Below are 25,267 nucleotides of genomic sequence, written 5' to 3' on the forward strand. Positions count from 1 at the left end.
GTTGCCTGTAATCCCAGCTACTCGGGAGGCTGAGGCAGGAGAATGGCTTGAATCCAGGAGGTGGAGGTTGCAGTGAGCCGAGATTGTGCCGCTGCACTCTAGCCTGGGGACAGAGCAAGACTCCATCTTGGGGGGAAAAAAAGTCCAATCATACAGTTCTCCCAAGGCAGGACATTGTTTAAGAAAAGTTAGGACAACTGCCTAGTAAAAGGTGGACTAACAACAGCTATGGTCTGCAGGTGGTAGAATGGGTCACTCGAGTGGGAGAGAGTTGAGGGCATGACTGGTCGAACTCCCGACCTCAAGTGATCTGTCAGCCTTAGCCTCCGAAAGTCCTGAGATTATAGGCATGAGCTGCCGCGCCCAGCCACTCATTTAATTCTTAAAACAACCTTGCTCTTGGCCGGGTGTGGTGGCTCACGCCTGTAATCCCAGCACTTTGGGAGGCTGAGGTGGGTGGATTGGCTGAGGTCAGGAGATGGAGACCATCCTGGCCAACATGGTGAAACCCCGTCTCTACTAAAAATACAAAAAATTAGCTGGGTGTGATGGTGCATGCCTGTAGTCCCAGCTACTTGGGAGGCTAAGGCAGGAGAATTGCTTGAACCCGGGAGGCAGAGGTTGCGGTGAGCCGAGATTGCGCCACTGCACTCCAGCCTAGCGACAGAGCGAGACTCCATTTCAGAAAAAAGAAAACAACCTTGCCCTTTGCTGTCCAGCAACTCAGCAGATTCTTGGTCCCTGCAAAGGACTTCATACCGCTCTTCCTTTGCTGAACGGAGCAGAAGGTGGGAGCATAGTCCTGGCACTGGACTCTCTGGCTTTGAATCCCAGTTCTGGCACTTAGTAGCTGCAAGACCTTGGACAGATTATTTAACTTTTTTCGTTTTGAGTTTCTTCATCCAGAAGATGGGGATAGTGTACTTACTAGAGATACAGTAAGGATTAAGTGCATGTGACAAGTGCTTAGAATAGGGACTGCACATCATAAATGCTGCTACTGTTACTATTACCACTCTCCTGCTCCCTCTCCCTGGAGTCTGCCCTTTCCAGAGATAGGCCAAGTCCTTCAGGAAGTCTCTGGAGCCCATTGCTGCCCTGCCAGGTGAGTGAGCTTTCTTGGAGCCCATGGTTCATGCCTTTAGCATAGCTCTGTGTTACCTTGAAGGTGTTTGCGCATTTGTCTTTCCTACCTAGAATCTTAAGGGCAGAACCGTGTATCCATTGCTGTCATTCATCTCTTCAGCTCATGTCACACTGCTGCTAAGTGGCAGATTGAGAGATTCAACCTTGGGGCTCAGTCCAACGCCCAGGCAATGTCTGTCTCTTTCTTTGATAAGTAAACACAGAGGGCTTGACAGAAAGTTAGTTATATCAGCCAAAATGAATGAAGAGCTATCACCTCCTGCCACAGTTCACCAGATGTTGGCCCAGCTGCCTTGCAGGTGAACCTTCTGGAAGTAGATCTTGGTTGGGGGTTGGTGGATTCTAAAGGGCTCACCCATATTGTCTAGCTAGTGAGTTTTGTATTTAGGAGCCAGCAGCAGTCAGTAGTCCCAGGTGTCCATAGGGAAATTGTTTGGTGGTGTAATCAGTGATTACTGCATCTTTTGTGCACTTGAGCCTTTGGTGATCAAACCCTGCCTAGCCTCTGCTATTGAAAGTGAGGAAGCATCTGTATTGTTCCTGAGCTTGGAGCACTAATCAAGGAGGTCACCTGGGGGCAGTGTAGTCACAGCAGTCTCCCCAGTAACGTTGGTACTGTGATGGAGCTCCTCACAGTGAGTACCACAGAATGACCCTGCCAGACAGGTGGTGGTGTCCCCATTCTATAGATGAGAAGACAAGCTCAGAGAAGTGCCTTGTTTAGGCCACCCAGTAAATAATGCAGCTAGGGTTTTTAAGCCGTGTGGCTTCAGAGACCAAGCTGATTAAGATAGGCATGAGCAGCTAATGACCCACTGCTCAGGTTTGCAGGAGGTAGTGTCATAGTTAAATGCAGGCTCTGGAGCCAGCAGCCCAGGTTTGAATCCCAGCTCTGCACCTTTCTATGATGTGCATCTTTATGTCTCAGTTTCTTCATCTGAAGAGTCAGTTCCTGGTGCCTACTTCGTAGGGCTCTTGAGAATTTTTATTTTTATTTTTATTTATTTATTTATTTTTTTAAATAGCATTTCTAATAGAATCTAGACATTGATTGGTCTGACAGGTCTTCTGTGTGGCGCTTTTGTGTGTGTGTGTTAAATTTCTTTGTGTTTTTTTATTATTATACTTTAACTTCTAGGGTACGTGTACACAATGTGCAGGTTTGTTACATATGTATGCATGTGCCATGTTGGTGTGCCGCACCCGTTAACTCGTCATTTACATTAGGTATATCTCCTCATGCTATCCCTCCCCCCTCACTGCAAGCTCCGCCTCCCGGGTTCACGCCATTCTCCTGCCTCAGCCTCCCGAGTAGCTGGGACTACAGGCCAGTGATGAGCATTTTTTCATGTGTCTGTTGGCTGCATAAATATCTTCTTTTGAGAAGTGTCTGTTCATATCCTTTGCCCACTTTTTGATGGGGTTGTTTGATTTTTTTCTTATAAATTTGTTTAAGTTCTCTGTAGATTCTGGATATTAGCCCTTTGTGAGATGGGTAGATTGTAAAAGTTTTCTCCCATTCTGTAGGTTGCCTGTTCACTCTGATGGTAGTGTCTGTTACTGTGCTGAAGCTCTTTAGTTTTATTTAGATCCCATTTGTCAATTTTGGCTTTTGTTGCCATTGCTTTTGGTGTTTTAGTCGTGAAGTCCTTGCCCATGCCTAGGTCATGAATGGTATTGCCTAGGTTTTCTTCTAGGGTTTTTATGGTTTTAGGTCTAACATTTAAGTCTTTAATCCATCTTGAATTAATTTTTGTATAAGGTTTAAGGAAGGGATCCAGTTTCAGCTTTCTACATATGGCTAGCCAGTTTTCCCAGCACCATTTATTAAATAGGGAATCCTTTCCCCATTTCTTGTTTTTATCAGGTTTGTCAAAGATCAGATGGTTGTAGATGTGTGGTATTATTTCTGAGGGCTCTGTTCTGTTTCATTGGTCCATATCTCTGTTTTGGTACCAGTACCATGCTGTTTTGGTTACTGTAGTCTTGTAGTGTAGTTTGAAGTCAGGTAGCGTGATGTCTCCAGCTTTGTTCTTTTAGCTTTGTTCTTAGGATTGTCTTGGCAATGTGGGCTCTTTTTTGGTTCCATATGAATTTTAAAGTAGTTTTTTCCAATTCTGTGAAGAAAGTCATTGGTAGCTTGATGGGGATGGCATCGAATCTATAAATTACCTTGGGCAGTATGACCATTTTCACAATATTGATTCTTCCTATCCATAAGCATAGAATGTTCTTCCATTTGTTTGTGTCCTCTTTTATTTTGTTGAGCAGTGGTTTGTAGTTCTCCTTGAAGAGGTCCTTCACATCCCTTGTAAGTTGGATTCCTAGGTATTTTATTCTCTTTGAAGCAATTGTGAATGGGAGTTCACTCATGATTTGGCCTGTTATTGGTGTAGAGGAATGCTTGTGATTTTTGCACATTGATTTTGTATCCTGAGACTTTGCTGAAGTTGCTTATCAGCTTAAAGAGATTTTGGGCGGAGACAATGGGGTTTTCTAAATATACAATCATGTCATTTGCAAACAGGGACAATTTGACTTCCTCTTTTCCTAATTGAATATCCTTTATTTCTTTCTCTTGCCTGATTATCCTGGCCAGAACTTCCAACACTATGTTGAATAGGAGTGGTGAGAGAGGGCATCCCTGTCTTGTGCCAGTTTTCAAAGGGAGTGCTTCCAGTTTTTGCCCATTCAGTATGATATTGGCTGTGGGTTTGTCATAAATAGCTCTTATTATTTTGAGATACATCCCATCAATACCTAGTCTAGGGCTGGGCACGGTGGCTCATGCCTGTAATCCCAGCACTTTGGGAGGCTGAGGTGGGCGGATCACAAGGTTAGGAGATCGAGACCATCCTGGCTAACACGGTGAAACCCTGTCTCTACTAAAAATACAAAAAATTAGCCGGGTGTGGTGGCAGGCACCTGTAGTCCCAGCTACTCGGGAGGCTGAGGCAGGAGAATGGCGTGAACCCGGGAGGCGGAGCTTGCATTGAGCAGAAATCGTGCCACTGTACTCCAGCCTGGGTGACAGAGCAAGACTCCGTCTCAAAAAAACAAAACAAAACAAAACAAATACCTAGTCTATTGAAAGTTTTTAGCATGAAGGGCTGTTGAATTTTGTTGAAGGCATTTTCTGCATCTATTGAGATAATCATGTGGTTTTTGTTGTTGGTCCTGTTTATATGCTGGATTACGTTTATTGATTTGCGTATGTTGAACCAGCCTTGCATCCCAGTGATGAAGCCAACTCGATTGTGGTGGATAAGCTTTTTGATGTGCCGCCGGATTCAGTTTGCCAGTATTTTATTGAGGATTTTTGCATCGATGTTCATTGGGGATATTGGTCTAAAATTCTCTTTTTTGTTGTATTTCTGCCAGGCTTTGGTATCAGGATGGCACTGGCCTCATAAAATGAGTTAGGGAGGATTCCCTCTTTTTCTATTGATTGGAATAGTTTCAGAAGGAATGGTACCAGCTCCTCTTTGTACCTCTGGTAGAATTTGGCTGTGAATCCGTCTGGTCCTGGACTTTTTCTGGATGGTAGGCTATTAATTATTGCCTCAATTTCAGAGCCTGTTGTTGGTCTATTCAGGGATTCAGCTTCTTCATGGTTTAGTCTTGGGAGGGTGTATGTGTTGAGGAGTTTATCCATTTCTTCTAGATTTTCTAGTTTATTTGCGTGGAGGTGTTTATAGTATTCTCTGATGGTAGTTTGTATTTCTGTTGGATAGGTGTTGATATCCCCTTTTTCATTTTTTATTAAATCTATTTGATTCCTCTATCTTTTCTTCTTTATTAGTCTTGCTAGCAGTCTATCAATTTTGTTGATCTTTTCAAAAAGCCAGCTCCTGGATTCATTGATTTTTTGAAGGGTTTTTTGTGTTTCTATCTCCTTCAGTTCTGCTCTGATCTTAGTTATTTCTTGCCTTTTGCTAGCTTTTGAATGTGTTTGCTCTTGCTTCTCTAGTTCTTTTAATTGTGATGTTAGGGTGTCAATTTTAGATCTTTTCTGCTTTCTCTTGTGGGCATTTAGTGCTATAAATTTCCTTCTACGTACTGCTTTGAATGTGTCCCAGAGATTCTGGTATGTTGTGTCTTTGTTCTCGTTGGTTTCAAAGAACATCTTTATTTCTGCCTTCATTTCGTTATGTACCCAGTAGTCATTCAGGAGCAGGTTGTTCAGTTTCTATGTAGCTGAACGATTTTGAGTGAGTTTCTTAATCCTGAGTTCTAGTTTGATTGCACTGTGGTCTGAGAGACAGTTTGTTATAATTTCTGTTCTTTTACATTTGCTGAGGAGTGCTTTACTTCCAATTATGTGGTCAATTTTGGAATAAGTGCGATGTGGTGCTGAGAAGAATGTATATTTTGTTGATTTGGGGTGGAGAGTTCTGTAGATGTCTATTAGGTCCGCTTGGTGCAGAGCTGAGTTCAAGTCCTGGATATCGTTGTTAACTTTCTGTCTCGTTGATCTGTCTAATGTTGACAGTGGGGTGTTAAAGTCTCCCATTATTATTGTGTGGGAGTCTAAATATCTTTGTAGGTCTCTAAGGGCTTGCTTTATGAATCTGGATGCTCCTGTATTGGGTGCATATATATTCAGGAGAGTTAGCTCTTCTTGTTGAATTGACCCCTTTACCATTATGTAATGACCTTCTTTGTCTCTTTTGATCTTTGTTGGTTTAAAGTCTGTTTTATCAGAAACTAGGATTGCAACTCCTGCTTTTTTTTTTTTTTTTGCTTTCCATTTGCTTGGTAGATCTTCCTCCATCCCTTTATTTTGAGCCTATGTGTGTCTCTGCATGTGAGATGGGTTTCCTGAATACAGGACACTGATGGGTCTTAACTCTTTATCCAATTTGCCAGTCTGTGTCTTTTAATTGGAGCATTTAGCCCATTTACATTTAAGGTTAATATTTTTATGTGTGAATTTGATCCTGTCATTATGATGTTAGCTGGTTATTTTGCTCGTTAGTTGATGCAGTTTCTTCCTAGCATCAATGGTCTTTACAATTTGACATGTTTTTGCAGTGGCTTGTACCGGTTGTTCCTTTCCATGTTTATTGCTTCCTTCAGGAGCTCTTGTAAGGCAGGCCTGGTGGTGACAAAATCTCTCAGCGTTTGTTTGTCTGTAAAGGATTTTATTTCTCCTTCACTTATGAAGCTTAGTTTGGCTGGATATGAAATTCTGGGTTGTAAATTCTTTTCTTTAAGAATGTTGAATATTGGCCCCCACTCTCTTCTGGCTTGCAGAGTTTCTGCCGAGAGATCTGCTCTTAGTCTGATGGGCTTCTGTTTGTGGGTAACCCGACCTTTCTCTCTGGCTGCCCTTAATATTTTCTCCTTCATTTCAACTTTGGTGAATCTGACAATTATGTGTCTTGGAGTTTCTCTTCTTGAGGAGTATCTTTGTGGCGTTCTCTGTATTTCCTGAATTTGAATGTTGGCCTGCCTTGCTAGGCTGGGGGAAGTTCTCCTGGATAATATCCTGAAGAGTGTTTTCCAACTTGGTTCCATTCTCCCCGTCATTTTCAGGTACACCAATCAGACGTAGATTTGGTCTTTTCATATAGTTGCATATTTCTTGGAGGCTTTGTTCGTTTCTTTTTACTCTTTTTTCTCTAAACTTCTCTTCTTGCTTCATTTCATTCATTTGATCTTCAATCACTGATACCCTTTCTTTCACTTGATCAAATCGGCTACTGAAGCTTGTGCATGCGTTACATAGTTCTTGTGCCATGGTTTTCAGCTCCATCAGGTCATTTAAGGACTTCTCTACACTGTTTATTCTAGTTAGCCATTCGTCTAATCTTTTTTCAAGGTTTTAGCTTCTTTGCGATGGGCTCGAACATCCTCCTTTAGCTCGGAGAAGTTTGTTATTCGTCTGAAGCCGCCTTCTCTCAACTCATCAAAGTCATTCTCTATCCAGCTTTGTTCTGTTGCTGGCGAGGAGCTGTGTTCCTTGGGAGGGGAAGAGGAGCTCTGATTTTTATAATTTTCAGCTTTTCTGCTCTGGTTTATCCCCATCTTTGTGGTTTTATCTACCTTTGGTCTTTGATGATGGTGATGTACAGATGGAGTTTTGGTGTGGATGTCCTTTCTGTTTGTTAGTTTTCCTTCTAACAGTCAGGACCCTCAGCTGTAGGTCTGTTGGAGTTTGCTGGAGGTCCACTCCAGACCCTGTTTGCCTGGGTATCACAGCAGAGGCTGCAGAACAGCAAATATTGCAGAATGGCAAATGTTGCTGCCTGATCCTTCCTCTGGAAGCTTCATCTCAGAGGGGCACCTGGTCGTATGAGGTGTCAGTCGGCCCCTACTGGGAGGTGTCTCCCAGTTAGGCTACTCGGGGGTCAGGGACCCACTTGAGGAGGCAGTCTGTCCGTTCTCAGATCTCAAACTCCGTGCTGGGAGAACCACTACTCTCTTCAAAGCTGTCAGACAGGGACGTTTAAGTCTGCAGAAGTTTCTGTTGCCTTTTGTTCCAGGGCTCTTGAGAATTAAGTGAACTATTTCATGTAGAGATGAGGCACTCAGTAAATGTTGACTACCGTGCATCTTCCCTGCTCTGCCTGCACTGGCATTGTCCTTAAGATTTAACTGTATTGACACATGTAGCCAAGGTCATGGTGGTCCTTGACACTTGACACCTATTGAATAAAGGCATGGTCTGACTGCCTTCTCTGCTGCATTAGTAAACCTAAGGCTCTGTTGATACAAAGCGGCTGGAACATAATCCAGGTACGGAGACAGGAGTCAACAGAGCATGATGCTAGAGTTCTGATAGAGGTGCCAGCACAGAAGACAGGATGTGCAGCTGTTTAGGATGTCAGGTGGACCTAGGGGAGGTGGCACAGCTGCATTTTGAAATGGAAGTTCCCTAGGTGGACATAGGACAGAGGAACAGAGTAGGGGTGTCTGGTGTGAGCAAAGGCACTGGCAGCCCCACTGCCTGGGGAAGGGGTGAGAAAGCAGGTTTGAGGGAACAGGCTGCTGGGGAAGGAGGAGCAGCACTGTGGTTGGAGACAGGCCCAGCAGATTGTAGTAAGGCAGGCCAGGAGGTTAAAAGTTTTCTGAAATGTTCACCCAAAGTGTCTAAAAATGTACCTGTACAGTTTAAAGAATAGTCAACATCTTTGTATCCACCAGCCAGCTGAAGAAAGCATTAGGGGCCATCAGTGTGTTCCTCAATGAATGCATTGCTCCCTGCCCCTGCAGGGAAAACCACTACCCTGAAATTGGTGCTGATCATTCGTTTTGTTTTTCTATACAATTTTACTACTACATTGGGGTTTTGGGGACTGATTTTTGAACTTTATATAAATGAAGTCATTCAATCTAGTTTCTTTGATTTCATCTTCTCAGCATCGTCCTTGAGATTTACCTGTATTTACACACATAGCCCTAGTTCATTCACTACTGGGAAAACAAAGGAAAATGGCCAAACAGAACTCACACCAGGGTACTGTGACAGCATTTATTGAAGGTAGGAGCAGCTGCAGATGTGCCGGTCCTGTGTGGCCCATTCATTCTAGGACAGTGCACGCTGGGAGAGGGATCCTGGCCATTGGGCTCTGGGGCTTTTAAGCTGCATGATTAGGAAGCACAGCTCCTCCTCCTGCTGTGATCAGGGCTCTAGGGTCTGAGTTTTGCTGTTGCAGTTATTTGATGTGGTCAGCCAGCAGCAGGATTTACTGCAGTGTGTTCGTGGCTGAAGAAGCATCAGCCCTTCCTCTGATATGATTAAAGGGCTGGGGTCCAAACCTTGTAATTGATCAGTGTCTTAGGCACTTAGCAATGGCTAGATTCCATGCAACCTTGTAAGGGGCCAACTCCTTTCCTGGGAAGCCAGCCTGCAAGGGACAAACAGGTTAACTCTTACCTCTCATTCATTGTAGAATTTGATTGTAGGAATATACCAGGGTGTATTTATATGTTCTAGTGTTCATGATGGACATACGGGTTGTTTCTAGTTTTTTATTTTTATTTTGCTATTATAGTGTTTCTGTGAACATTTTGGTGCAAGGGTTTTTCTAGGATGGTTAGGAGAGGACATATATCAGGGAATGACAATTTTTCAACATACGTATACCAGTTTATATTCTTATTAACATTGGTAGAATGTTCCTGTCTTCATACCCTCACCAATGCTTATTTTCTGGCTTTTTAATTTTTGCCACTCTGGTGGGTGTATAATATTATCTTGAAGTTTAATTTTTTACATTCATGATTACTGTTGAAGTTGAGCATCTTTTCAGCCACTTAGACCATTTGAGTTTTTCCTCTTGTGAAATGCCTGTTAGTGTCCTTTGCCTATTTTTCTATTTGTGTTATCTTTTTCTTGATTTGTAGCAGTTTTAAACATATTTTTGGATAGTAATCCTTTGTCAAGAATGTATTGCAACTATCTTCTCACTTTGTGCCCTGACTTTTCACTATTTATTGTATCTTGTGACTCCTTATTGTGAGGTGTTGATCTTGTTTGCAACTTGACCTGTCAGAATTTTCTCTGAGGCTTTGGCTGAAGTCACCTTTCAGACAGGACCTGCATTTGCTTCTTCCTGAAGCCTGGGGATCACTTTAAATTAAATTCAGCCCTTGAGGTTTGTTCCTAGATTGAACCTGAGGGGTTCTTTCTCTTCTCTCCTTCAGTCTGAGGATTTGACTGCACACACCAGAGAAGAGGGAATTACACTTTTCATTCTCAAGGTGATTTTTTCAGTACATCCAGCCCCATGATAAAAATAGGCAGGATTCCTTGCTGCCCACTCTTGCCAGAGGCTTGTTTCTCCTTCACTCTTGCACTGAGGACTGGGACCTCTGAAGTTCCAGCTTTAGAGGAGGCCCTGCATCTGGACTTGTTGCCTTTGTAGGCTCCGGGCTTGATCTGCAGTTCCCTGGACTCATCAAAGCAGAAGGCCAAGGTCTCCAGGGTCCTCTAGAACTTCCCAGAATAGAAGCTGATTTTACTTCCCAGAGTTTTTGCTTTTTATTTTTGGCCTATGTGCATGCCTCATTCCCCATGTTAATTCAACAGTAGTCTTAAGAATATTTTTAAATATTTATAATCTGGTATTTTAGTTGTTTACTTCAGGTTGATCCGAGTATCTAGTGTTCCTACTGCTGGAACAGAAGTGGCACTTTTCCATGAAATGTTCTCACATAAGTGTCCAGACAGGGAGTTGAATTCAGCTGAACAGGCGGTGAAGTATTCTGTCCCCTTTATTAAAAACAAAGCACCATGAAGTTAATTTGCTCTCAATGTATAATGTAAGTATACTATACTTACATTATAGCTGGTAGGGGCCTGGGGAATGGAAAGACAGGGGATTCCCTTAGGTCTTATATAGATATAGCCACAGCCTCTACCCCCATCCCCACCCCCACCTCCCCAAAAGGGCAGGAAGAGACAAAACCTGATGGGCCCTGAGCAGCTCTGCTTCCTGCCACAGGTCAGAGACAGTGGTTATTGTCCCCATCGGGTCTGATGAATTGTTCTCAAGGCCCAGCAGGGGCCTGCTCACAGCGGGAGGCGGTAAGAAGGGAGGAAGAAAGCTTTAAATTGGGCAAAATTTAGACTAAATTTTGTTATCTAGGAAAGCCAAAGTTTAGATTGCTTCCCCCGAGAGAAAGCTAGCACTGCAATGAACTCCATTGTTCATATAGTTTGTATATTTGTTTCAGTAAACAGACTCCTTTGACATGGAATTGTTGACAAAATCTCTGCACAATTTATCAGTTGCCCAAATCATGTACCTATATACACTTGGAAGTAGGAGATACACAATTGCATTGTTACTGGAATATCACAGTAAAGCAAATGGATACTTGGATGATTATATAGGATAGGAGAAAGTCTTTGCCATACTCAAAAATACAAATATGAGAGGGAAAAATTCATTGTTACATAATCCTTTCTAAGATAAAAGAACCCAGCAGAGAAAAGCCAATGGCCAATTAGATGGAAAATTTATAAAATGAGGATACTGGCCCCTTGATTTGTGAAAGCTCTTTACAGATGAGGAGAGAAATAGTGGAGAGTAGATAAAAGACAGGAAAGGTAACTTACGCGATACCAATGGCTAGAAAGATGCTTGACTTCTAATCAAAAAGAGCCCCTTCAAAACGGCCAATGCCATTTGCCTTATGATGCTCAGATAGGCAAAGATTTAGAGTGTTACTGGCCTGTGGTGGCAAGCCTGCACAGGAGGATTGGGTGGGGAGACACTCAGACAGTTCCGAGCCCCACAGTCATAAGAGGTGTGGTCTTGACCCAGCAGTTCTAAGACTGTCTTTCAAGAAAATAGTATACAAAGAACTATATGCTTAAGTAATTGTGTTCAACACTCGTCATCCTTAACCCACTTGGTCTCTATCAACAGATCAAATATCATAGTTCAACCACAGTTTAGAGACTACATCTATTTGAAATGATAGGAAATGAGACAAGACATCTACCCTTGTGTTAAAGCAAATTCAGTTACACAGCATTATTCCAATTGGTACCTCTGGAAGTTTGAAATCCTTACATGAGCTTGTATGATGGAGGGAGGGGAAGAAGGAAGAGTTAATGCTGGAAGGAACCAGAGCCCAGGCCCCTAAGACCAAGTCAGCCTGGCTTCTCCAACCAGCCAAGCTAAGAATCCTCACCTATGTCACACTGACCCTGCAGGATATATCCTATGTCTCCCTGTACAAGCCAGGAAGTTGGGCAGGGCAAGACTGGCCGTTGCTAGCCATAGATGGGAAGACAGGCCCAGAGAAGGGAAGTCACTTAGCTTCCATGGCAAATGTTTGGGCCTTCCTGCCTTTTATGTTCTCCCTCTAGCTAGAAGAGTCAAAAGACAGCAGCTTCCCCTAGCCCCTCTTCGTATTGGCCTGTAAACTTGTACATACAAAACCAAACCAAAACATTGACAACAAAAGCTAGGTAAGCATTAGGCTTGGGGCAAGAAGAAATGAAATTCTAGTCAGTAGTTAATAGCAGCCAGTTACTGTTGGCTGTTATGTACTATTCTAAGCATTCTTATCTATTAACTCATTTTATCCAATACTTCGATGGGAATAGACATTAACCTCATTTTACAGATGAGAACTCTGAGGCCCAGGGAAGTTGAGTAACTTACTGAATATCACACAGCTAATAAGAAGCCAGCTCTGAGGTCCACATGCTTGTCCAGTATTCTAAAGACAGGAAAGGCTGAGTAGGCCAGAGCTGGGTGAGTAGGGGGTACATGCAGTATCAAGGCCATGGGCATGACTTGAGTACCTTAGCTCCCCTTGTAACAGCTCTCGCTCTACCTGAAGTCCAGAAAGGTGTCTGAAACCAAGTTCAGGCTTCCCTACCAGATTCTTCTCCCTGTCCCATTGAGGCCAAACCCTAGCATCCTGCCCCCTTCTCCACCTAGAGGATCGACATGTCTGGAAAGGGCTTTGCTGCCAAGTCAGAGATGAAGGCCCATGCCATACATGGGCAAACTGGGCTCAGCGGCATAGCGAGCACTGGCACGGACCTGTCTGGTGGCCATGCCCACCACGGCAGCCAGCGTCAGGGCCAGCAGGCTGCCATTCCTCCTGTGCCAGCCCTTCCCACATGGATAGTCTTGGGAGGCCAGGGGAGGGGATGGGAGGCTGTGGTCAGAAATGCAGGCTTTAGCGGTAGGCTGGCAGGCTCAGGGGGTCTGTGAAGTGCTCCTTCAACTCAGTCTTACAGTAACCCTTATCCATGACAGCAGCTGCTCAGGGTGCTTTGAGGATGCCCTTGTCAGAACTCCTGTGTCTGTGAGGAGGTGACAGGCCTTCACAAGCCATTCATTCCTGCCAGGGGCCCAGTTCCCAGCTGTTGCTGTTCTTTGACTGCCAACGTCTTAACCTCCAGTATCTTTGTCCTGTTTGCTCTGCCTGAAATGCCACCGTTCCTTGTGGAGAGGCAGAGGCTCCCAAGTTGAGCCTTGGGGGACATTGGCCTCTGTGCAGGTTGTGGCATATATGAAATATTTGTAATCGACGTCACAGTTCTGGAAGGACAGAGCTGACTTGGAGGAAGTTTGTCACATAAGAAATAGTTCTATTCTAGTGGTCACAAATAATTTCTCCACACCTGGTTTCAGTAGGTTTGAAATGATTGTTTATTGAGCCCATTCACTGTCTGTTGCTTTCCCAGAGCTTCTGGGCCCAGGTCTGGCTCAGGCCCACAAAGACACCAAACCCAAGGACCAGGGCAACAGCTGGCAGCGAAAGGACCACCCAAAGGAGAGGCCTCAGGCTGGAGTTCCCATTGGAGTCTGTCAGAGAGAAGGGATTGGCAGGGCTGGGTGAGGCCCCTCCACCCCAGAACTTTGTATCACACTGAGCAGAGCTGAAGCTGCCTTTCTGCAGATGAGGTGGACTGTGTCTGTCTTCACTTAGTTCCCCACTGACTGCAGTGACACCATCTCTTGCCCTCAGCTATGGCTGGAGCATCCCTGTTTTGTCAGCACAGTCTTGGGGGCTGAGAGTGGGTAAGGCCTGAGGGGCCCACCCAGAAGCCCTCCTACCTGTGGGCCCAAGTGTGGGCTCCTGCCCATAAGAATCCTCAAAGCCCACTGGCCCCGGAGAGCTCACAATGTCCTGGGGCCTGGCAGTATCATTACGGTGACCTGAGGATCGTCGCTGTCCTGCCCAGGGGAAGAATGAAATCTTGGGCTGGTCTCCTGCCCCTGTGGCCCAAAGGCCAGGCACAGGCCTGAAGATGTATGAAGGAACAAATGCCACTCGCACCCCAGACTCACTTGTGCCAGTGCTGCATGCAGTGGAGCAAGTCTCCAGCCCTGAGGTGTGGCAGGCAGAGGTGCTGCAGAACAAGTAAACCTGGTGGAAGGAGAACAACATCAAAGTGGCTGGCTCGATGCCACTGGGCAGGAAGCACAGAGGGAGGGACATGGGATCCCCGAGCTGGGCCAAGTCTAGGCTGCTGCTGGCCAGGCAGGGAGAAATCTGAGCTTCTTGACCAAGATGACAACTGCTGCCCATGCTGAGGAGTGCGGAGCTGGATGTGTTCCTTCCAGATTTGAAATCCACACCTTCCCCGCTCCCCAAGGTCCAAGTCTGCAGTGGGTGCCCTGCAGGCGGGGACCACCGCACTTCATAATGCCCCAGTCCTTGGCGGGCCTGCTCCACCAATGCTGCCTCTGGCTGCACAGCCCCCGGGAGGGCTGGATCTCTCCCTTCCACCTGCCCTACTGAGGGAGACAGCAAATTCCAAGGAGGTGGGACTTGGCCAGGCAGCAGGAGAATAGATGTTTGCCCTCCCTTTGTGACCCCCGGAGACCAGTGACTGGGGGCAGAGGGGAGGGCAGATTACCACTGCTTCCAGATACACAAGGGCAGGGGCAGTGCCCTACGGGAGCAGAAGCAGGAGGAGCTGACCCGACCCAGCACCCAGGAGGCCCCACTCATGGGCACCCCTCATTCAGGCAGGTCAGTGTCTCTTGGATCAGGAGGCAGCACACAGCAGAGAAGAGAACAAAGCCACACTAACCAGTGCTTACCAGTGAAAATCAGTCTACATCTGACATAATAACAGGCAGTGATTTAAGAATCTAGAGATTTGGGTATGTGATGTGAAAGATACGTTGTTCAATGGGACAAGTGCATCTGTCACCTCTGAGGCCATCTGTATATTACATAGAAAATCTAAATATACCCTAAGTTTATCTACCTTTACCTTCTGGAGAAGTTGCCGAGTTAAAGAAAATTCAAAGCAGAATTACATGGAACACATTATCATTTCTGGAATCAGAAGTGAGGCGAGGCTACCCTAGAACACCATGACCAGAGTTCAGATTTAGGGCTGATTGCAGCACAGGCAGCATTTTCCTTCCTCCTGCTGGTGGTTATGGGTTAACCTCTTGCCGACTCGAAGCCTGCTGCTTTCCATGACACCTGGTAGACGCCAAGCCCCATCCCAGAACTTTGTGCACATAAGTTCACGGGGTGCCAGAGGGATTTGGGGACCAGTTCCTCCCCACTTAACAGATGGGGCCAGGCATGCGGCAGCCGGGGCTTCTTACCGGTCCTCTGAGGGCTCTCTGGGAGCCTGAGTCCAGGAGGGCGAAGGTAGCAACAGTGAATCGCTGGTAGTGCGACTGGAAAGGTGTGGCCCCATCCAAGGCTACCATCTGGGTTCTGTAGCTGTCGCCCTCGAAAGGGCATCTGAGAAGAGAAGTCAGAGAGGCTGTTTACAGGAGGCAGAGCAGGTGGGGGGAGCATGGGGGCACTCACCCATCTGACAGGATGGGCCACTGGGGCTGCTGGAAGGGGTTGGCACTGGGAGCGCCCCAGCACTGGTGCAGCAGCAGGACCAGGTTGGGGTCTGTCCTCTGCAGAAGCCGGACCTCCACATGGACTGGTTCTTGGAGCAGCCTCACGATGGGATAGTCATCCTCCCCATAGTAGGAGCTGAAGGTCTCGTCTGCAGGGAGAGTGACTCATGAGCCAGGGTGGGCTGTGCGTCAGGGAAGTGGCGGCCAGAAGAGAGCAGGGATAGCGTAGCATACCCTTGGCAATCCGCAGCTCAAGCCGCAGGGGGCCGGGCTGGGTCACAGGGGCAGGCGATGGGGGTGGGAAAATGGACGCCTGAATGGGCAGGAAGTCACTGGCGTTGAAGACACAGCGCACATGAAGCCTGACGTCCACGTGCAAGACAGTGGGGGAGAAGACACAGAATCAGAGCATCCTGTTTACGTAATAAACTAGGCACCAACTCTGTGGGTGCAACAAATAGGGTACTGTCCAGCAGGGCAGATGGATGCTACTTAAGCAAAACTCAGCATTTCCAAGGCGGGCTCAGGAAGCTCACCCTGCCCCATCCTGTGCCGACCTGGTCTCCCTGGGATGGCTCAAGCCTGTTATGCCAGGCCCTGTACCTGGTGGGGGAATACAGCAGGATAGAGATGGGCCCTCGGGGGGCCGGCACCTTGTTGGGTCTGCCCTGGCTACCCACAGCTGCCTGCTGTGCCGTTCGAGGCCCCTGGAGCCTGACAGTTGAGGCTGGTGAATGAGCCTAGGTGCTCTGCCTCCCGACAGGTTTGAGTCTTCTTAGCATTTACAGGCTTTGGGACCACAAGCAAGTCTTCTAACCTAAGCCTCAGTGTCCTCATTTGTAAAATGGCTGTGACTGCCTCCCTCTGAGGGCACTGACACTGAGTGAGGTCACAAGATAATGCACCAGTGTCTTCATTGTCCTTGTAGTTGCAGCTGATCTGCCACAGCCTAAAGGCCACAGTGTCTAGCATCTTCCTCACTAGCCTAAGGGCCATGGTGGCCACTCCTGCACACTCTGGTGGGGCCCACACCCTCCTAGCACCCCAGAGGCCTGGCGCCAGGGAGATGCTAAGTAGGTATAAGTGGCCTACCCCTGTTCTGAAGGCCTTGTGTCTGAGGAGCTCTCTGGCCTAGTCCTGCCGGCTACAGCTGTTTCCCCCTGACTTCTGCCTCCCTCCAAGAATCCCTAGGCACTCTGTGTTGACCTCTGGCTGACTCCCAGAGCTCTTAAATCAGAGAGTCTAAGGCATGACAGACTTGTCCCCCACCACTTGGCCATAAGAACTTATGGGTTTTTTTTAATTAAAATAAAAAATAGAAATGGGATCTCGCTGTGTTGCCCAGGCTAGTCTTGAACTTCCAGCAATTCTCCCACCTAGGCCTCCCAAAGCGCTGGGATCATAGGCGTGAGCTACCACCTCTGTGGTACTTAGAGCTTTAAAGCCAAATACATTTGAACTGTGACACAGTCCCCTGCTCCCCAACCCTCACGGCAGGGCGGGAAGGGGAAGGAGATGCCCGGCAACCACGCAGTGTCAATCACAGGATTTCTACAACCCATTGGCTCTGTCCCACAGGGTGAAGGTTAGGTGCTTTGCCCCTGGTCACACAGGTTCAGAGCCAGGCGTGACAGACAGATTCCCTCGGGTCACCCCCACTGGCATCCTGAGCACCTGGGTTGGTTTTGCCTCTTGAGTCAGCAGGTCCAGGAGGCCCCTAACAACGAGGGGTTCCTCCCCCACCGAGTTCCTCTCCCACCACATCCTCAGAGAGGTATCTTCAACTTCATCTGTGGCTTCTTAACCTGACATTAGGAGGGGCAACAGCCGTAGCCTCAGCCTCCTCCTGGGACCTGGAAGGGGACGCTTTCAGTTGCTTTGAGCTTGGTTCTTAGAGAGACCAAGACAGGGCTCTCTCAGGACTCCAGCTCCCTCAGGACTGGCCATGGGCTTCCAGCAGAGCCCTGCAGGCCAGGCATGGAAGGCCCCCACTTAACACTCACGTCTGCCCTGAGAGAGGGACATTTCCCATGCCCAGCAGGGGAGGCTGGGAAGAGGTGGGCCCCTTGCCTAAGATCACATAGCCAGGTAACAGCAGAGCCTGGGTTTGAGCTGAGATGGCTCCGAAGCCTGTACTGAGCTCGCCTGTGCCCCCTGACACTCTAGCACACAGCCACGCCTGTAGGAGGAGGGCTGCCCTTACTGGAAGGTGCTGTCCCGTGTGATGGAACCCTGTGGCCCCTTTTGGATGTGGATGCCAGACACCAGCCAGTTCTCATAGATGAGCTGGTCGCCAGCCACCTGTGGGAAGAGACAGCTGGGTGAGGCTTTCTTGGTAGGGGGGACCAGGTCCCAGCCTGTGGTCCCAGCTCCTACCTGCACTGTGGTTCCACAGTGGGTAAAAGGGAAGTAGAAGACCACGAAAGCTTCCGTGTGCTGTGTTGGGGAGCAGCTGGTGGGGTCATAGGCCAGGCGGATGTTGGCCAGTGTGATCCTGTGTGTCAAGGCCATTTCTTGGGACACCACGAGGACGAAGTAGCCATCTCTGAAGCACTGGACAGTAGCTGGGACAAAGACAGATGAGCGCCTTGGGGTTTGGTGTCCATCCAGCACAGAGACAGGGGATGGCTGGGTGACAGCCAGGCTTTAAGTGCCGGTCTGGGAGTCTGGACACTTACTCTCCACTTAGGCTGGTGTTGGCCCCAGCAAACCCTTTATGGACTGATTTTCTCATCCATGTGACAAATGAGTTGAACTACACTCTAAAAGTAGGTTCACCATATAATCTGTCATCCAAACCAGGGTGTTTTAGATCTGAAAGTCCAGATGTGTGTAAGGTGGATCTATTAATAGTTGCCTGGGACAGTTGTTATAAGGCCAGCCGGGACATGTGACCGCCCCATCTAACGGTCTCCTCTGCCATCTGCTCTGGGAGTTGGGCTCTCCAGGAGGAGGATAGGAAGCAGTTTCCACCAGCTGGAGGAGACAGCTCTCCTTCCGCTTCAGAATCCAAGGGACCAGGATTTGCTGGGGTGGGCGGTTGTACCTGTGTTGCCATAGTAACAGGGAACCTCTCTGGTGTTGTCATAGCAGCAGCCAGCCTGCTGACAGGCTTCCTTTGAAGTTCTTCTCACGATGCAGGGGAGGTGCCCTGAGGCCACCTGGCACTGCTCCTGGCTCAGGTGGGTACCTAGGGTTGGGACAGAGTGATGAGGCTGAAGGCACACAGTTTGCAAATCATGGCCCTGGAATCGAATCTTGGGAACCTGCTCCAGAGCTTGTGCTCTTAGCCAGCACACTAAATGTCCTCCCTCCGAACTGCTGATTACTGAAATTTCTAGAGAATATTTTCTGAGAATCAGGTGTTGCTGGCAATGGTTTCAGTGAGTTTCTGCCTAAAGTTAGGAAACAAATTTACAAGGCCTCTTCTAGCTTTAGTATACCTATACATGTTTAAAGCTGTTTTCCAAATACTACAAAGGAATAAAAGAATCATCTTTTTCTAAGAAAAGAAAAAAACAAAAAAAGAAATGGCTTAGAGCCCAGTAAAAGGCTGTTAGGCCACCCTGTACTCCAGAAGGCCCCAGACAGAGGGGAAGTACACTCAGATGTCCTACGTACCTATGTAATCTGGTTTGTTCACATCCCAGTGTTCCAAGGTGCCCCAGTGGGGTTGAGCCAGAGTGGTGAGGGCAGGTCCAGGTCCAGGGGATGGTAAAGCAGGGGTTGGGTGGACAGAGCTGTGCCCTGGGTCCAGTGGGCTGGGAAAGGCATGGCCAGAGCCTTGGGAGGTATGGCCAGAGGTGGGGAGGAAGGAAAGGGTTTGTGGGGTTGAGACAGAGAACATGGCAGGTGGTGCCAGCTGGGAGTCCAGAGTCCAGGAGGGGTCAGGTTTGGGACAGATCAGAGTAGCGTCTTGTGCCACATCCACACGACCATTGGGCAGCACAGCCTCCATGAACACCCTCAGGTGGAAACGCCCATCCTGCAGGTGAGAGGCCATCATAGAGCAGCAAGGTGAGGCCACCTAGCATACCCAGGCAGGGGACGGGCCCACGAGAGCTGAGCTGGCCGTTAGCCAGGGAGCTAGATTCATGGTGGATTCCAGAAAGTACCTTCAGGACTTAGTTTCCCTCACCCACCAGCTCAACAGATCTTCGGCTTTGGCTCCTTTCTGGTTCATGAGGGGCCTCTTCAGCCTGACATGACACTAGGACAAGCTTGCTCCTGTGCCAGAGCATGAACAACCCCTACCTTCTCCAGCACGTGGCAGCCTCTGTAATCAGCCGAGAAGACTGCAGGCTCCTGCGGCCTGGAGGTGACCCAGTGGTAGCAGATGGAGCAGTTGTTGACATCAAATCGGTTCCCAAATTCATCTGCAGTGGAGGAAGGGGAGGGGCCAGGGATGTTGAAGGGTGCAGGGAGAGGTTGCTGGGGTCTCGGAAGGAGTTCCCACTCAGCAGCCAGGAGACCTGGGTTCTTGCCTTAGCTTTGCTATTAGTTTGTTGTGTGGTCTTGGGCAAGCCCCCTCCCCTCTCTACTCTCAGTTTCCACAGCTGTAAGGGGATGGGGAGTCTTAGGATCTTTCTAGCTAGGGTTTCCTGCTCGTAGCACACGGCAGCAGGCAGGCATGAAGATGAGGTGGAGAAGGGATACACAGGGTCTCAGGCACTGGCCTGAGTATTTCACATCACTTCTTTTAAGCTTAGTTATCCACATCCTGTGGCTGAGGCAGCTGAGGAAGGGAGGGTGCGTGAGCTTTCTCAGGTGCACACAATGAGCGGCAGAATGAGGATTTGAATCCTGGGCTTTGTAGTAAGATCTGAACCCATTTCCCAGGTTAACTGTGGCTGCTGCAGTTGCTTGGAGACACCCCCTAGGTGTCCACCCCGCTTGTTGGCCCAGAACAGCCTGGGCACTCTCTGGGTGTGGGCATGTCCCCATGCCCTTGTTCCATGAGTATGGCCAGGTTCATCCTCCCCACCTTGCAGATGAGGAAACAGAGGCTTATGGGTCAAGAGCAGTTGTCCAAGATCACATCGTTTAGAAGCTGCAGATCCAAACCCCAGTTTCAAACCCACACCAGGCCACGCCTACTAGGTCCTGCTGCTGAAAGTTGTTTATGGACCCTCAGCCTCAGTTTTGACTGAGTGTGGTTAGAGATGCAGAGCCTAGGCCGGGTGCGGTGGCTCACGCCTATAACCCCAGCACTTTGGGAGGCTGAGGCAGGTGGATCACCTGAGGTCAGGAGTTCGAGACCAGCCTGACCAATATCGTGAAACCCCATCTCTACTAAAAATACAAAAAGTAGCTGGGCGTGGTGGCACCCACCTGTAGTCCCAGCTACTAAGAGGCTGAGGCAGGAGAATTGCTTGAACCTGGGTGGTGGAGGTTGCAGTGAGCTGAGATCGTGCCACTGCACTCTAGCCTGGAGAACAGAGTGAAAGAAGTGAGACTGTTTCAGAAAAAAAAAAAAAAAAAAGAAATGTAGAGGCTTGGCCCTGCCCCAGGTCCACTGAATCAGAACCCGCACCTCAACAAGGTGGCCAGGTGTTTCCCACGCACACTAACATGGGAGAAGCTGCCCTGGGTGATGATTCTCCTCCTTGCCCTTTTCTGTGGTGAGGGGGTAGGGGGCTGGACACCCCCAGGCTGGAGGGAGGCCTCTGTTCTTGCTCCTTCTCCAGGGGAAGGGTCCCAGCTCCCTTCTGGCAGCAGCCTGTGGCCAGGGAGGCGGGGGCCAGGACGCTGCCAGCACTCACCCACCACCTTGAAGCGGAAAGTCTGGCCTGGCCTGGGGAACACCAGCAGCTGCATTCCCTTGATCCCACAGTCGTAGCTGTGCCGGAGGCCTGGGAGGCCAGGGTCGGGCTGGAGCCACCTACCCAGCCCCAGGGTGGCGACCAGCAGTAGCAGGGCCACACGGTAACCCCAGGTCGTGGCTGAGCCTCCTGCCATGAGACGCCACAGACACACCCCCTACTCCCTCACCACCAGAGCTGGGCCTAGGCCTTTTATGGAGGAGGTGGCAAGTGGGTGCCTTTAAGGGCAAAGGGGGCCCACCTGGAGGAGCACCCACCTGGCCACCAGGGGCTGTGGTGAAACTCCTGCTCCAAAGGCAGCGGGAGGCAGAAAGCTGCACGTGGCCCCCCACCCTGGCTTTCTGTCTCACAGCTGTGGCTTTGGAAGGGAGGAGGGAGCTTTCCAGCAAACTGAGGCTCCAGATGGGCTGTGGGAAGGGATCCAGGGCTGGGAGGTGGCCCTGCAGACCTCAGGCCCTCCACTGTCTCCCTCCCACCCCAGCCTTTCCGCACTCCTTTCCTGCCCCAACAGGCTCTCCAGGGCCTCCTTCCTGCCTTGAGGCCTACAGGACCACTGGGAGCTGCCGGCCTGGTTAGTGCAGTCACAGCTCCTCAGGCAGGGCTTTAGGGGCATTAGAGCAAGACCAGGAAGACACAGCCCTCAGAGCTGGCAGCGGAATGGGGGCTGCGGGTGAGTGAACAGACCAGTAGCACCTCTAAGGGCTCTCCTGAGGATTCAGCTGGTCAGTATGATGATGACTATGACTAATAAACAACAACAAGGAAACAAGGACAACTAAATGTAATGTGGCGTCTGGATGGGATCATGGAACAGAAAAAGGCAGTAAAAGTGAAGAAAGTGGATTTTAGTTAATAATGTGTCCACCTTTGTTTGTTCATTAATTGTAATAAATGTATCATACTCATGCAAGATCAGTTACGAGGTAAACTGGGCCTGTGGTGTATGGGAACTGTCTGTACTATCTTCTCAGTTCTGTAAATCTAGAACAGTTCTAAGACTTAAAAGTGGCTGGAAACAACAAGAATGGCCTGCGGTCTGCCATGATTACAGCGCCAGGCCTTGCTTGTGTTAGCTCCTTATACCACCTGACCATCCTTTGAGGAAGGGACTGTCACCAGCCCCACGTCCTGGCACTAATTCCTGCAAGTGATTAGCCTAGGGCCCAGCAGCGTTTGAGCTCAGCAAACATTAGGAAACTGAGCTCAGCAAACATTAGGGAACTGAGCTCAGCAAACATTAGAAAACGCAGCTATTATAATTAGCAGCTGCTGGAAGGGGAGGGCAAGAGCCTTGATAGCTAAGAGCCGGGTTCTGGTGAGGTTGCAGAGAAAAGGGAATGCTTATACGCTCTTTGGTAGGAGTGTAAATTGGTTCGACCACTGTGGTAGGCAGTGTGGTGATTTCTCAAAGAGCTGAAAACAGAACTATCATTTGACACAGAAATCGCATTACTGGGTATATGTCCAAAGGAATATAAATTGTTCTGTCATAAAGACACTGAACATGCGTGCATATGTTCAGTGCAGCACGATTCACAATAGCCAAGACATGGAATCAAATGCCCATCAATGGTAGACTCAATAAAGAAAATGTGGTACATGCCGGGTGCGGCGGCTCACTTCTGTAGTCCCAGCACTTTGGGAGCCGGAGGTGGGTGGATCAGGAGGTCAGGAGATCGAGACCATCCTGGCTAACACAGTGAAACCCCGTCTCTACTAAAAATACAAAAATTAGCTGGGCGTGGTGGCATGCACCTGTAGTCCCAGCTACTCGGGAGGCTGAGGCAGGAGAATCGCTTGAACCCAGGAGGCGGAGGTTGCAGTGAGCCGAGGTCGCGCTGTTGCACTCCAGCCTGGGCGACAGAGCGAGACTCTCAAAAAAAAAAAAAAAAAGAAAAACAAACAAAAAAAGAAAATGTGGTACACATACACCATGGAATACTATGCAGCCATAAAAAAGAATGAGATCATGTCTCTTGCAAGAACATGGATGGAGCTGGAGGCTATTATCCTTAGCAAATGAATGCAGGAACAGAAACCAATACCACATGTTCTCACTTATAACTGAAGGTTAAGTGATGAGAACACATGGACACATAGAGGGGAACAGCACACACTAGGGCCTATTGAAGGGTGGAGGGTAAGAGGAAGGAGAAAGGTGGAAATAATAACTATTGGGTGCTAGGCTTAGTATCTGGGTGGTGAAATAATCCATACAACAATCCCTCTGGACATGCGTTTACCTATATAACAAACTGCATAAGTAACCCTGAACCTAAAATAAAAGTTTAAACAAAAAAAGTTGGTTCTAATGGTGCCCCAACCACTTTCTTAGCTGTGACTCAGATGCATTATCTATTCTGAGCCTCAGGTTTCCTGTTTGTAAACTGGGGGTGATAATGCTTTCCTTGCCCGCATGGTGGATAGGAAGACACAAAGAGACAAGTCATGGGCACCAGGTGTAGTAATAATTTAATGCTTGGCAATAATTCACTTGTACTGTGATTAGAGCTCAGCTGGGAAAGCTTTGTGGGGCGGGGTGGGAGTCCCTCTGGGAGCACAGTGGGAAGAGGCACCCAACACAGCATCAAGGGTGGGCGACATGGAAGTGTTTTTGGAGGAAAGGGGTCCTGAGCAGAGGTGGGAGGAGGCAGGGAGGACAGGGATGGTGCGATGGGGATCTGGGGAGAGCAGGGCTGGAGGAGGAGGGAGGAAGCAGGTCACACAAAGGTCCAGGACAAGGACTCCAGGCAGGCTGAGGGTGCTGGCGAGGGAAGGACTAGGAGGGGAGGGAGAGGAACCAGGTAGGAGGAGGGAGTGGGGTGGATTTTCCCTGAGGGACGATGTGGAAGTTTTAAACTTTTAATTTTGAAATTATTTCAGATTTGCAGAATTTCCATATAGCCTCCTCCAGATTCCTCAGATGTTCACTGTTCACTTTTTACATTTGCTGTAGCTCCCGCTTTCTCTCTGTGCATGTGTGCAGAGACACACACACACACGCACACACACGCATGCACACGCGCACACACACACACAAGCACACATTCTTCCATATCATGCAAGAGTGAGTTGCGGAAATGACAGATTCCCCTTTACCTCTAATTGCTTCAGTATACATTTCCTAAAAAAACAAATCACCCCTACAGTCAACTGATCAAAATCAGGAAACCAACACTGGTATAAACACAACGATCTAACATGCAGACATTATTGTAAGAATTAAAGAGGAAAGAAACATGAAAGGGCGGTTCAACAGGCAACAGGGACAGGTTTATTTTGAGTAAACTTGAGAGGGGTGGCTGGCCGAGTTAGGTCAGAGCCCCACTCTCTTACAGATTAAGAGTTTTTAAGGATTCAGGGTGGGAGAGTTTATCAGAGGCTTGGACTGCTTCTGTGTCTCTTTGCTGTGCATATCTGGGAGGGAGAGTTGTGTGTCTGTTCCCATATATCTTTCTGCAGCTACAGGCATATCCCCTGAGTCTGCTTTTAGCTTCCCTATCTTAGTGCCCCTGAAGGGAAAGGACTGTGCTTATTAAGGCCCACTGTTTTACTGGGGCTCATTGTGTGAGGGTGAAGTTTGACAGTTACCAAAGATACTTTCCCTCCACCCCCTTCTGTGCCAGAGCTGTCTTATTTGTATTTTACTGTCTGCTTTTTCTGGCTGTTGTAGTTAGAAGAGAAGTGATTTCCTTGAAATGCATAAGGCTAGAAAGGGAGCTGGAGCTTAAAGTGGCAGTATTTGTCCAAGATGATGGTGCTTCTGCTCTGGCAATTATTCAACATCTGCTGACTGTCCTAACCGTGACTTTCATGGCAAAGGAGTACAGTGGTTTTGGGAGTCTGCAGGATCCAATCCAGGCTCAGAGTCTGGCTGGCGTGCCTCTTGGCCTCCTCTGATCTGGGACTGCCCTTCTATCTTCTTTTGTCTTTCATACCCTTGGCATTTTTGAGTAGAGCCGGATGATTTTGCAGAATGGCCCTCAGTTTGGGTTT

At 48.3% G+C, this 25,267-nt stretch overlaps 1 protein-coding gene across 2 annotated transcripts; it reads right to left on the reverse strand.

Moving 5' to 3' along the window:
* Positions 1 to 13,256: 13,256 nt before the first annotated feature.
* ZP1 (zona pellucida glycoprotein 1) lies at positions 13,257 to 21,407 on the reverse strand. Of its 2 annotated transcripts, XM_002821702.4 has the most exons (12): positions 21,212 to 21,407; positions 19,704 to 19,825; positions 19,071 to 19,434; positions 18,496 to 18,639; positions 17,826 to 18,013; positions 17,653 to 17,750; positions 15,684 to 15,811; positions 15,409 to 15,598; positions 15,198 to 15,339; positions 13,917 to 13,995; positions 13,683 to 13,802; positions 13,258 to 13,430 (listed from the first exon to the last, which is right to left on the reverse strand). In XM_002821702.4, the coding sequence occupies exons 1-12, from the start codon at positions 21,405 to 21,407 to the stop codon at positions 13,288 to 13,290; spliced, it is 1,914 nt and encodes a 637-aa protein (XP_002821748.3). In that variant the 3' UTR covers positions 13,258 to 13,287. The 2 variants fall into 2 exon arrangements, with proteins under 2 accessions (XP_054380269.1, XP_002821748.3); XM_054524294.1 differs by lacking the exons at positions 18,496 to 18,639; positions 19,071 to 19,434; positions 19,704 to 19,825; positions 21,212 to 21,407 and adding an exon at positions 18,128 to 18,485 and having other exon boundaries at positions 13,257 to 13,430.
* Positions 21,408 to 25,267: the final 3,860 nt, after the last annotated feature.

This window comes from Pongo abelii, chromosome 9, assembly GCF_028885655.2.
Source record: "Pongo abelii isolate AG06213 chromosome 9, NHGRI_mPonAbe1-v2.0_pri, whole genome shotgun sequence".
Lineage (NCBI taxonomy): Eukaryota > Metazoa > Chordata > Mammalia > Primates > Hominidae > Pongo > Pongo abelii.